The following is a 14,388-nucleotide window of genomic DNA, read 5'->3' as shown; positions in this document are numbered from 1 at the left end:
GAAATTCAACTTCCCAAAAAGTTGAATTCTTGATATTCTCACAAGCAGTGTGGACAACCAAAGCTATAGGCTGAGCCCCCAGTCTTAGGGTTTGTTCACATGAAACTTAACCCCACAAAGGATAAGTCAAGTCTACTTAAAATTTAGGCCTAAAAGCCACCCCCAAGAGAGCCTCATTTGTTGCTCAGATGTGGCCTCTCTCTCCAGCCAATATGATGAGCAGTCTCACCACCCTCCCCCTCTCTGCATGGGACATGACTCCCAGGGGTGTGGACCTTCCTGGCAACATGGGACAAAAATCCTGGAATGAGCTGAGACTCAGCATCAAAGGACTGAGAAAAACCCTAGAATGAGCTGAGAATTAACATCAAGGGATTGAGAGAAACTTCTCGACCAAAAGGAGGAAGAGTAAAATGAGACAGTGTCAATGGCTGAGAGATTCCGAACAGAGTCGAGAGGTTATCCTGGAGGTTATTCTTACGCATTAAGTAGATATCACCTTGTTGTTCAAGATGTAGTGGAGAGGCTGGAGGGAATTGCCTGAAAATGTAGTGCTGTGTTCCAGTAGCCATGTTTCTTGAGGATGATTGAACAATGATATAGCTTTCACAATGAGACTCTGTGAATGTGAAAACCTTATGTCTGATGCTCCTTTTAGCTACTATATCAACAGAAGAGTGGAACATATGGAATAAAAATAAATAAAAGGGGGAACAAATTTTAAAATAAATTCAGTTTGAAATAGTGGTAAATGAAAGCGAGGGGTAAGGGGTATGGTATGTATAGTTTTTTTTCTCTATTATCATTTTATTTCTTTTTCTGTTGTCTTTTTATTTCTTTTTCTAAATCGATGCAAATGTACTAAGAAATGATGAATATGCAACTATGTGATGATATTAAGAATTACTGATTGTATATGTAGAATGGAATGATATCTAAATGTTTTGTTTGTTAATTTTTTTTAATTAATAAAAAAAGTTAAAAAAATGATTATCTTTTAGACAGCATATAGTTGGATAGATATTATCCATTCTGCAAATCACTTTATTTTAATAACAGTTTAATCCATCTACATTTAATGTAATTACTTGGAAGGGAGGACTTATTTCTGCCATTTTCCTATTTGTTTTATTTATGTCTTACTTCATTTTGTTCCATTTAAGACTCCTGTTTCAGATGGATATTTTCTAATTCAGATTTTAATTCTCTTTGTATACCTATATATATTAAAGTTATTTCATTAGTGGTTGCCCTGGGGATTACAATTAACATCTGAATTTATAAGAATCTAGTTCAAATTAATACCAAAAAACACCAAAATCCCTTTAGGGTGTCATTGTCACAAATTATATCTTTATATATTGTGTGACCATCAACTTATATTTATGATAATTGCTTTAGATAGTCCTCTTCTAAATCATATAGGGAAAAAAAGAAGCATTACAAAAGAAAAAATATTAATAGTAACTTTTGTATTAACCAATGTAGTTAGTTTTACTGATGTGAGTGTGTACTGTTTTGTTTTTGTTTTTCATGTGGATTCTAGCTACTGCTTTTACCTTTCATTTTAGCCTGAGGGACTTCCTTTAGCATTTTGTGTATGGCATGCCAACTAGTGATGAACACTCTCAGCTTTTGTTTATCTATAAATGTTTTAATTTATCTTTTATTTTCAAAGGATATTTTGCTGGACATAGAATAATTGGTTGACTTTTTTTTTCTTTCAGTAATTTGAATTTGTCATTCCACTCCCTTCAGACCTCTGGTTTCTGATGAGAACTCAGCTGTCCATCTTACTGAGAACCTTGTACATGATGAAGTGTTTCTTTCATTAGTTTCAGGATTTTCTTTTTGTCTTTGGCTATTCACAGTTTGATTATCAGTGTACATCTCTTTGAATAAATCCTACCTGGAATTCACTGAGCTTCCTGGATGTATATATTCATGCCTTTCATCAAGTTTGTAAAGCTATGAGCAATTATTTCTTCAAGTATCCTTTCTGATTTTTCTCTCTCCTTTCTTTCTGGGAGTCCTTTAGAGTACACACTATTAAACTTGATTATTTCCCAGATCTCTTAGACTCTGTTCATTTTTCTTCATTCTTTTCTCTTTCTATTCCTGAAGATAGATTATCACAATCGACATACATTCAAATATGTTGACTCTTTGTTCTACCTGCTCAAATCTGTTGTTGAACCACTCTAGTGAATTTTTTTTTAATTTCAGTATTATATTTTTAATTCCAGAATTTTTACTTAGCTCTTTTTAAAATTTTCCATTACTTTCTGCTTATTCTAAGCCTGAAGTTCAGAGAGAGGTGAAAGTGAGTGCCTTCTCAGGTCTTTTCTGAGCATGTGCCCAGTCTTCTAGATTCCTAGGAATATGTAGGAGCTTTTAAAGCCTGTATTCCCCAAAGTATGTCATTCCTTAGCCTTTCCTCTCACGCTTTTCAGTCAGTCTATTGTTTGCCCAACTTTTACTCTCTACTTTAAATGTTTTTGATCAATGCCCCAGAGGTAGCCATGTTAATCCTGGGAGAGTTCCCATTTAGGCAAAATACAGGTAATCCTTTGAGCTGGTCCTCTACAGAACCACCAACCAAGAAAAACCCTTCCCTTAGTCCCGTATCATACCAAAATCTCTCATTCTTTTCCCTAACAAATTCCTCAAGAATAATCTATAATCACTATCTCATTCTTACTCATTACTCATATTTTCTTTGACCTGTGTGGTAGGCAGAACAGTGATCCCCAAATATGTTCACACTGCAATCCTTGGAACCTATAAAGAGGTCATCTAAAAAAGTAAAGGGGACTTTATTTTAAGCCATAAAGTTAGTGGTAATTTTTTACAGTGGGGATAGAAAAGTAATAAACCCACTACAGATAAGTGCCCTCCTCAATTTTTTCTCTGAAACTGCTCTAATTAAAGCTTAACAATGAATTCATAATCAACAATCCCAATAAATTATTTTCAATACTCATCTTAATGGGAGATTTTTTTGTGGCACCATTTGAACACTTCCTTCTTGACTTACTTTTTCTTAGCATAAAACACCAATCTTTCCTGGTTGCTTGACTTCCTAGATTACTCCACTCTAGCCTGTTTATCTGGCTTCTCTTCCTTTGCTCCATCCTTTATTTTACATTTTTATATAAGGACTAAACACAACCACAATACCAATATCATCACTGTCTCTAATCAATAGTTCCCTTGTCAAATATCCAATTACTTCATATCTTAAATGGTCCACACATTCACAAGACTGTTTTATACATATTTTAGGTTTCTTTTAATCTCTAAATCCACTGAATTTTCTATATTCTCACCTTCATCTTTAAGCATTTCAATCACATCCTCTATGAGGGTCACCACCTCTTTGCTGTTCTTTGGATGTTGTAAATTCACCCAAGTTCTGATGTCTTCAGGGAGGATTGCCAGGAATTGTTCTAGTACCAACAGCTGTAGGATCTGCTTCTTTGTATGAATCTCTGGTCTCAGCCACTGAAGGCAGAGGTCCCAGAGTTGGCTCAAGGCTTCACGAGGTCCAGCCACTTCCAAATACTGGAATTGTCTGAAATTTTGGCGATAGACCTCAGAGTCATGTGTCTCCATTACTGGGATGGTTCCCTGCTGCCAAGACTCTTCTTCTTTTAGAACCTCATTTTGTAGGGCCAGGTTTTGAGGCTTTGAGAAGGCTACGAACTTGTTCAGAGGCTGCATATTCTCAGACATAACTCTCACTGTAGTTTGAATTTGTCTTACCAAAGGATTCCAATAATTCTCAGGCTTGAGCTAAGCATCAATATACTAGATGTAGTATGAGTTCTGTCAAGTTATATGCCTCTCAGTAAGGAGAAAAGTTCCAGGAGCTTCAGACACGAAGTCAATATTCGGGAACCTGAGAGACTAAAAAAGACACAAATATGACCCATAGATAATGAACAAATATAAAAGAGTCCAAATGATATTCTTAAAGTGACCTAAGAAAAACGGGCTTATGGACTCTCCTTCAATTCTTGTGCCCCTTCGTTAGAACAGAAAAATATGTTTTCTCTTTCCCCTAGATACCCACAAAAAGAGAAATAAACATAGATAAATAGACTACCCCAAAAACAAGTGATAAAAAAATAGACCATAGATTAAAAACCAAACCAACACACCTCACAATTTAATTGCAATGAGATTTTTTCTTTGTACCAGAGAACTCACTTTTGCCTTAAAACCAAGCAAAATAAATCTTCAGATAGGTTATTCAGGTTAGTAAGACTTCAGACTAGATATGTCTGAGAAAACTCTTCCCCACTTCTCACTAAAATATTAATAAAGTTATATAAAATGTGTAAAACTGACAATAGCATTAAAAACTAAGGTAAGAGACAATTATTTTTTTAAAAATACTAGGATGAATATTCATGAGCTGTTTCATTGTTAGAGATAAATTTTGAAATGCATTTCTTGACTATAATAACTTAGGAATTTTCATTTGTTAAGGACTTACTATGGGCTAGTCTGCAATGGCCACAAGGGACTCAACTAAACACTTAGATTCATAAGGCTACCACAGGTCATATTCAGTATCAATTTACTTGGAAGGCTATCAGACCAAAAGATACAGCTTGTCAGTAGGGGCACAAGAAGCATTTTACTTCAGTGGGAGTCCTTGAGGAGTATCGCTCCAGTAGGAAATGAGACCCACACAGGTGGGTACAGAAGGCACCCTGACTGAAAGCATCCCTAAAGAAGCTAACAACTCTTGTAAAAACATGTTATATAAATGTGCTGTTTACTTCTTAACAAAAACCTGAGTCCATTAGAAAAACACATGTGCGTTTTTTAAAAAAACAGCCCAAATAAGCAACTTTTAGACCTTCAGAGTTAACCTGCCTTATATATCCCATGAAAACAGCCCAATATCTACTTTCAATTGAAGACCCTGCACTTATAAAATCACAAACTGCTTCAGCCCTGTGGAGCTTTCTGCTGAGCATCCTTGTTTTGTTGATTCTGCACCATCACCTAGACGTGTAAGCACCTCTCTTTCTTTTCTCCTCTCCCCTAGGAGTTTGGGAGTTTTCCTCTTGCCTTGCTTCCCCTGTGGTGGTTACCTCACCCTGGCCTCTCTGGAAGGCTTCCTGCTGCACGGGGCCTGTCCTGCCTACTGCAAACCTGTCAATAGTTTGTGTTACTTTTCCCCCCAACTCTACAATCTTGAAATGCAAATGCACAACACAATTCCATAACCACAACTTTCAGGATTCCTCCAAAGGGCTTGCCCAGTTATAAGAGTAACTGCATTTAGGGAAGTCTAGATACAGCATCCTATTTGATTTCTTGTTCTCTCAGTCCAGTTGTAACTTGCCATTCAGGGGTCATTTTTATTATCAGCACTATTGCCTAGTAACTTAGTTGACTTTTCTACACTTTACCAGTTTTCAGGAATAAGAAAAGAACTAGAGTTGAGGGAAGATCAAATTTTCATGCAAAAAAGAAAAAGGTTTTGTTAGTACTTTACCCACAAACTGTGCTAAGTGCTTTACATATATTATATTTAATCTTTACAACTTTATGAAGTATTAATGAGTATTAATATCTCCATTTTATATGAGATAAATGATGCTTAGAGAGGCAAGGTAACTTTACCCAAGGTCAAAAAGTTTTTAAGTAACAGAGTTGTTATTTGAACCCATATTTGGCTCAAACAACTTCCTTTTAACCACTACATTACAATACCTTAAACCCCCAAATACAAAAGCTCCAATCTCAGAACTACAGCCAGGAAACAGAGCATTAAACAAGACAGACATTTTGAATCATCTTTCATTTTCTATACCTAATTTAGGACCCCAGGGATTACCTTTACACATAAACATGTAGCAATACTGAAACTCCCACTTACCAATCCCCTTTTCTACTGAAGCAGCCCCTCACCTACTGGTTTAAAAAAAGTTCCCATTTCTTTAGTTTGAGCTCCTACCTTCTCATGTTTATTCAGAAGAAGCATGCTTCACTGTAGGGAAAATTACAGTTTCTTTTCCCTTTGTTGTACCTGCTAAGGCCAGCTCTGACCAGTTCTGTCCACTGAGCATGCCGAGCCTCCACCTTATGACCAAGCATGATTTGCAACAAAGCATGCCCCACTAAACTCAACTCCTTAGCCTATCTTCCCCAAATGGATTAGCCTACTTCATTTCACCCCATTCTTAGCCACTCCTTTGAGCCCACCTTCCTCATATGGTATAAAACCCCAGACTCCATTTTCTTCAGAGAGATTGATCTGAGGCTTTTCTTTCAGTCTTCTTGCTATTTGAATATGCAATAAAATCTTTCTTTTCTTGAAATCCTGTTGTCATGGCATTGACTTCTGTGCACAACGGGCAGATGAGCCTACTTAGGTTGTAACAAGACACCAGCTGAACTAAAAATTACGAGTTTTCTTAACTAGAATTTCACTTACACGAACATACACAATGTCCCCAGAGCTAATTTGACCATGTGAGGTATTTCACTCAATCTGGCAGGTAGTAAGAGGATAGCTACAGGCATGTAGTAGCATCCTATGATATTTACTTGCATATAAAAAGACTGATGATAAAAGCAGGAGGAATTGGGAAGAATTGCACCATCAACTTCTGTTGAACAATACAGTATTTCAAAACCACCAACAGCATTTGATTTTGTAGCTTAATGAGATCTTTTTTTAAAAAAAAAGTCAACTAAGGAGCCTATTAGTTAAAAAAAGCAAGAGAGAGAGAAACATTTTTCAATAATACAAAATAATATCTCAGACTCCTCTAGGCCAGTAGTTCTCAGCAGCAGGTGACTTTGCCCAGAGGGAACATTTAGCAAAGTTTGGAGACAGTTTTGGTTGTCACAACTGGCCAGAAATGTTGCTACATATTCAGCAATACAAAGAATAGTCCCTTACAACAAATAATTATTGGGCCAAAAATGTCAGTATTGCAGTGGTTTAGAAACTTCTTCTAGGCAATGTAGTAGCTAAGAACAATGATTTGGAACTATATTAACATGTGTTTAAATACTTGATGTACTAGTTACTACATGTATGGTTTTGACCAACTTAATTAACCCAAGTTTCAGTTGTCTCAATGGTAAAACTGAGTAACAATATCTATCTGATAGAATTATATGGACTAAAAAAGCCCTCATTTCACTTCTTGGCACAAAGTAAGCACTTAATAAATTATAATATACATACATGAGTGTCTGCATGCCAGTAAATCTCACAGATTGGCCAAAAGTTTGGGCACAAAAGTATTTCACAACTCCATCTATCAGTAATATCTCTATGGATAGGTTATTCAACATCCAAGTAAGGATTAGTAAACAGAATAGGGGAATCCTACATGGGAACCTATGAAAAGACAGCATAGTAGAAGGAAAAAAGCACAATGCTCAAAGTCAGGGCACAAGAACATTTTAGAATATGACTTTCTTAAAAGATAGTTATAAACGAGGGGAATCTGTAAGACTAACGGCAAAAGAAACTATACATAAACACATTGTGGGACTGACAACGCCTTCTTAGCCAAAAGGGGGAAAAGAAACGTAACAAAATAAGGTATCAGTGGCTAAGAGGTTTTAAATAGAATTGAGAGGCTATTTTGGAGGTTACTCTTATGAAAGCATCAGCTAGCTATTGCAAATTGCCACGGTATGCCAAGTCCCAACCAACAGTACTCCAGAAAACCCTAAAGAATACCCAAGACTCCATCTGAGACCCTATAAAATTTCACTGACTAAGTTTATTTTTCAGAAACTTAAATCCTCCAGGCTATTCCTATGTCATATAAGTTCTGAAGCCCAGAGGTACCAGGCTAGCCAAGAACACCAACCAGTTGCATCTCCTTACCCCATAATGTTGACACCCCATTTCTACATAAAGAAGTTAGAATGGTCATTGCTCAAATATTCCTGAAGACTGAGAGAATGATCAAATGAGTGAGAGTTGTAACAAATAAGAAAGGATTTAACAAATAATTATGACTACTGAATCATTATATAGGTACTTCTTCTTAGTTTCTAGTGTATTAAGACAGATAGAAGGAAATACCTGAAATAGTACACCTGTAACCCATATATACTTTGAAATTTATCACTGTTCTGCAAGTATACTATATTTCACAATGAAAAATGTTAAAAAAAATAATAGATGATACTAAGTATGGGGAATATGAGAACTCTCTGTACCATCTTTGAAAATTTCTGCATATCTAAAATAATTTTATTTGTTCAGAAATAAAATTATTATTAAAAGAAGACACATGCTTGATGTCTTTATATTTTAAAAAAGGATACATGGTAATTTTATGAAACAGAATAAGGTTGCCATTTGGTAAAACAGGATCAGATGAAGGTAAATATTAAGAGTTGGCTAAGTTAAGAAATGAATGCAAGGAAACCAAAAAATGGGATAAATCTTCACTAGACAAAGTAAAAAGCATAAATAAGGGACACTTCATTGAATCACTGATGGGTGGAAAAACCTAAAAATCTTCCTCAAAATACAGAAGTAAAAGGAAATAAAACTTTACAATGAAAAACAAATTAAAGCCATGGAATTTTTTTCCCAAAGTGGAACATGCTTATGGCAAAAGATAAAGGCAAAAAGCAAAACAAAACAAAACAAAAAAGGAATGGCACATAACTTTTATGAAGCAAATCAAGTCTCCTAACCTTCCCCATTTTCTATGTTCAAATTTACTCCACGAGAATTTTTTTTTAATGTTTTAGTTCTTTTTTTCTTTCACTTATGACAGATTTCCTTCATCTGTACTTCTAGCTTTTCTTTGATATATATATGTGTAAAGGCATTTCTGTGAGAGCTGAGACAGATCAAGCAAGGACGGACTTTTCCGCACTCTTCTGGGAACTTTCCACACTAACATTTCTCACCCTCCAGCAGCTGCCTCCTTGTGGTAAAACTCCCCTATTCAACCTTCACAACTACAATATTGGGATAAACTCATTACAACCTTGCATAACAAAGGCAGCATTTAAGCTGCCAGCTTCCAAGAATTCACCAATGAAAACCCACCTAATCCCTACCTCCAACTCCCTTTAAAACTCCAACCCAAATCAAGGTGGCGGGAGTTGACTTCTTGAATCAATGCTCCATGCTATCCCTCTGCTAATAAACCTTTCCTCCCCTGCTGCCGGTATCCGCGTGCTTCACATCTCTGACCTCTGCCCAGCCCAGAACTTTAAATTTCCACCATATTTTAAATGTTAGAGTTTTTACTCTTTCATAGATTCTTAGCATTAGGCTTGTTCGCTTGTTGTAGTATGATTTCAAATTTCTCAGAGGATTTTAATTAGAGTTTTCTGTTTCTTAAATTCCTTTTTACCTGTGATCAGGGTTTCTGTGTATCTTGGCTTCTGAATATCTGGTATTCCTTTGTTCTCTGCTCATTTTCAAGTGTTAGGCTGATGTTATAGATATTCATAATGAAATCATCATTTACCAACCCCCTTTCCACTGAGGTAGCCCCTACCTTACTGGTTTTAAAAAACTTTTCATTGCTTTTCTTTGAGCTCCCACCCCCTCCTGTTTATTCAGAAGAAGTTTCCTTCCCTGACAGAAAAGTTACTATTTCCTTTTCCTTTGCAGCACCTGCTAAGGCCAGTTCAGGCCACCATAGCTTGTACAGTTAGGAGAATCCCAGACCAAAAGTTACCTTTACCTAATTATAATAGTAAAAATCACTCCCACCAACCATGCCAAGCTGCCAGTTTTGAACATGGGACGCATGAAGTAGCACGATTTGGAACTGAGCATGCTCCACTTTAGCCTCCAGCCTAACCCAGTCATTTCACCACATCCTTAGCAATTCCTTTAAGCCCGCCTTCCCCAGACGGTATAAAACCCCAGCTCCCATTCTGCTCCGGAGAATGGTCTGAGGCTTGCCTCTGTCTCCTTGCTGGTTGACTATGCTAACCTTTCTCTTCTGAAGATTATGTTGTCACTGCGCTGGCTTCTGTGTGCATCAGGCAAAGAAGCCAACAGGGATGGAAACCATAGGAGTTTCTACTCCTTTACCAGTAGTTTAGTTTCCTGATGGTATCTCCTCTGAATGGAGATCTGAGTAAAATCCATATGCACGTGAGACGCACAGCCTAGATGGCTTTGATTTAGGTTGAGAGGGGAAATTGTGTTTAGGCTGACCTGCCCCTCCCCCTGCTCCTATTGCAGAGGGCAAAGGTTTCTTTGGAACGTCAACACCTCCACTACAAGCCTTAGTTCTCCTCATGGTTTTTATTCAATTTGTTAGAAGGAAGAACTTTCTTTCTTTCTTTTTTCTTTTTCTCTCTCTCTTCTTTTTTTTGGTCATAAGAGGCGTTAGAGCTAAATGGCTTCTCTAAGTGGGAAAAGGAAGAGTAGGAAGATGACTAGAACAGATGTTGCACATGTGGACCTTCATTTAATTCCTATTTGCTATTTTGACTCTCACTTCCACATTCTCTTATGGAACTGCTACTCTTAAAATTCACATACACAGATGGATTTCTTTATTTCTTTCTACCTGCACTGTGGTCACCTCATAGCATATTTTAAGTTATGGCTTTTTCTATGCTTTTTAGAAACCATGCTTCTCTCCACTTTCCATCTTTTAAAAATTCAACTTTTAGAATTTTTATTCAGATTTTACTTCATCTTCTCATTAGCCAGAAACGAGGCAAGTGAACCAAATGAGGAAAGATGCTGAAATTCAAGATAAATCATCTCTAAAACTTAAGAAAAGTACAGGTTCATTTAAAAAAAAAAAAAAAGCTCCCCAAATCCTGAAGAAGTATCACTGAGTTTAGCAATAAAACAAACTATGGTCCCAGATACTTTTAAAATTAACATATAGGGAGAAGGGGCGGGGGATAAACCACATGTCAAAAAGAAAACAAAAAACAAGGAAATATAAAAATGAAAAAGAAAAGGTAGAACAAGGATATCCATTGTAACAGTAAGGGTACTGCATAAACAAATTTAAACTCAACTATATGAAATCTCAAGAGAAATCAAAACTTAAGGAACTCCAAAATTAAAAGTAACAGGCCAGTAAAAAAAAAAATATTACAGGCAGATGTAAACAATAATAAAGTATGGAAAGTTTTATATATATATATATATATATATATATATATATGAATTAAAAGCACAAAATGCATTAAATGAGAAAAAAGAGGCAAACTTTAAGTGATTAAAGATACAACTCATAATTAAATAATTAACATTATCATTAAACGTACCGAATAACATAACTGAAACACATTTACGGCAGAAACTTCAGCGAAATGAAATTAATAATAATACAATAGAAATGGGAGACTAAGGAGACATTTTCAGTCCTTAACAGATAAAAATTAAACTTAAATAATAGCATGGTGGATGTTAGTATGGTTAGCGTAAGATATATACAACCATATAGAATGTACTTTTTATTTAAGTATCTATGGGAATGCTCACAAAAACTGCTATTTATCAAGCTACCAAAAATTTTCAATACATAAAAAGTAAATATGAGCAAGAGACCACATTTATTGACAGAATGCAAAACTAGAAATTAACACCAAACACAGAAAAAAAACAATCTCAACTACCTTAGAATTTACATTTTGCTTCCAAACTCTTAAATTAAAAAAAAAAAGTCAAAAGTATAATTGCAAAACACCTCAAAATTAAAAACAATAAAAATATCATACATCAAAATCTATAGAGTACAGCTCAGGCGCTACTGTTAGGCAATAGAAAACCCTTACACATATAATTAGACAAAAATGAAATTAATTGAGCATTCAGCTCAGGAAGTGAGAAAAAGCAACAAAATATGCCTGGTGAGTGTATGTAGGAATATGTACGTTAAAAACATAAATCAATGAATTATTCTGTGTAAATAATTATAGAGAGAAGAGGTAAGAATGGAATGATTGCATTTATGGTTTCAGAAGTGGAAGAGTTTTGATGACAGACTGTCCAAACTATGACTCTGACTACTTGTAGCTTACGTGGTCTGTAAACCAAAAACACTAGAATAAACAAAGCCAAAGGCTAGAAATGTAAACTCTAAAGTACTAAATGGATACCTCTGAGGATGACGGTGGGACTCAGGATGAAGAGTTAACATACAGTAGTGAGTCAGTGCTACTATAAGGGAGAGACAGGTGCAGCAGGTGGCAGGAATCAGGAAGGTTAGATTAATGTGACTAGGTGACACAATTCGAAAAGTTAGATTAATGTAACTAGGTTACACCGTTCGAAGCACTCTAAAGTCTCAAGTAATTTGAATCGTTGCTAATTATTAGTGGCTGTCTGTGAGGAAGGTTTTTTTCTTTTTTTTTTTCAACTAACAGGTCATATAGGTAGGGCAGTAACATGAAGTAGAGGAGAGCCTTGAGAGATTAGCTCAGAAAAAGGAGCAGAACGCAGTTTACAAATAGGTGTCTGAAATAAGAAAGAAGCCTGGAAGTTTTTATGTTTCAATGGATGGACAGGCAATACTATAAAAAAGTAAAGCGGAATGAATTTTTCTCCATTTTCTTTTCCGCTTGATTGAACCAGTCACACCTGTACTTCCAAGAGGCATCAGTGTAAGTCATTCCGAAACCGGCTGACGAAGATATATTTACAAAACTAAGCGTCTGGAGCTCGCCCCTTGACAGAATGGAAGAAGGAACCGCAGTGAAGTTAAATTCCTAGTTGAGCAGAACTCGATCTCGGACATAACCTTCCTGATTTTCTCACTCCTAACCCTCTTTTTCTCTGCTCTAGCACCCACTTCTAACTTCCGCGCCTCAAACTCTCCTTCCTGCAGTCCTTGCCTTCTTCCCTCTCCACCAGCTCGCGCCCTCCTCCAGGTTCTCCGACAGAGAGCTGCGGACCCTGGTGCTGGAATCCGGGAAAACTGTGAACAGCCGAGGACAACTTCCGCGTAAACGCCTGCAAGCAAGCGTGGTTCCCAATCTCACGCCATCTCCTGCCTCACCGCGCGTTGACCCGGGTGATACCTGCGAGCACAGTTCCCATCCAAGGCTCCTTTCAGTCACATCCGAGCGCACGCTCGAAGAGAACTTGCAAAAGTCGCCGTCCTGGCGGATAAAGGGAGCAGGCGTGGCGGGTAAAGGGTGCAGGGATTAAGAACCCCTGGCCACAACCGGCTCTCAAATGTCGCAGCAGGTTGAGGTTCTCACAAAAGCCTCCGGCGTAAATCGCGCCCTTGACCAGCTCTCGTGAACGCGCACCAGCGGGCAGGAGCACCCAGTAGACCCCGCGGCCCCGGTAAGGTGGTTGAGGGACCTTTCCCAGTCCTCGCCGAGACCAATCCCGCCCCCTTCCCCAGACCCCGCCCACTCCCTAGACTTTGACGCGATCTCTGAAGCCACCAATGGTTTCACTCTGCGCTTCTGGTGGGTTAGGAGAGGTGCGGGTCAAACTTCCCTCACTTCCTCCGTCTCATCCGGTCGGTGGAAAGTGGCCCAAACCCTCCTTGCTTCCCATTTGCCTGGAATAAAAAAACAATGACTAATTTTGACCAAATATGGTCTGGTATAGTACATGGTTTTTGTTGATTTAGTGATTCATTCATTCATTTTTGCATCGAAGTAAAGGGTCATGCAGATCAAGAGATCAGTTTTAACCTGTTCAGAGTTTTGCCTGTGAAATGCAAGAGGCATAGTCAAGAGGTCATTGGAAGTAGGTCTCTGGAGCTTAGAGATGTCTAGAGCTAGTGATATGAAATTTATGTCAGTTTTGGATAGGTAGTAACTAATGAGTGTAGATGGGATGGCTAGAAAAGAGAAAAAAAATAGAGAAAAGAGTAAAAGGAAAAAAGGCTGCGATTGAAGCCCCGGGGCCACCAACATTATTGTATTGGTTAGGCTGAAGAAGATGGGACTACAGAAGAGACAGAAGGATCAGCCTGAGAGGTTAGAAGAGATCTGGCAGTGTGAAAGCACAGAGGGAAGAGAAGTGCCAGTCACAAAGGATAGAGTCTCAGTTGTATTGATACATAGTTATATGATTCGTGTTTGAATAGAGGCATGTACACTGTGTTGTGAGAAGAAAATTTTGATTGATTGTCTCAGTGTTTCATTTATCCATTACTGCCTAACAAACCACCCAAAACTTCGTGGCTTAAAACAGCAGTCATTTTATTTTGCTCGCCATCCTTTGATTAGGAATTTGGATAGGACACAGTAGAGATGGCCATTATTGGTAATGGAAATATTTAGGATATAACCATGCAAGTGAATGGCTGAGATCGTTAGATGAATGAGAATAAGGAATTCTGAGAATCCAAAATATCTGAATATTTGATTCTATGTGAAAACTGAAATCACCAATAATTATAACAGGAGTGGTGTATTGGAGAGTGACAA

The 14,388-nt window shown here is 37.3% G+C and overlaps 1 protein-coding gene across 2 annotated transcripts in view; it reads right to left on the bottom strand.

Annotated features, from left to right (window-relative positions):
• The window catches only part of ZNF215 (zinc finger protein 215), a 58,574-nt gene extending 45,258 nt beyond the window's left edge, over positions 1 to 13,316 (bottom strand). Inside the window, exons 1-2 of one of the 2 annotated variants that reach the window (XM_077113843.1) lie at positions 12,578 to 13,316; positions 3,330 to 3,909 (exon numbers count right to left, since the gene is read on the bottom strand). In XM_077113843.1, coding sequence (XP_076969958.1) covers positions 3,330 to 3,735 — 406 coding nt within the window. In that variant the 5' untranslated portion in view covers positions 3,736 to 3,909; positions 12,578 to 13,316. The remainder of the gene's footprint in view (positions 1 to 3,329; positions 3,910 to 12,577) is intronic. The other variant, XM_077113842.1, reaches the window with a different exon arrangement.
• Positions 13,317 to 14,388: the final 1,072 nt, after the last annotated feature.

Source organism: Tamandua tetradactyla, chromosome 8, assembly GCF_023851605.1.
Source record: "Tamandua tetradactyla isolate mTamTet1 chromosome 8, mTamTet1.pri, whole genome shotgun sequence".
Taxonomy (NCBI): Eukaryota; Metazoa; Chordata; class Mammalia; order Pilosa; family Myrmecophagidae; genus Tamandua; species Tamandua tetradactyla.
Note: the sequence above shows the minus strand (reverse complement) of the source record. Positions and strands in the feature narration are given on the sequence as shown.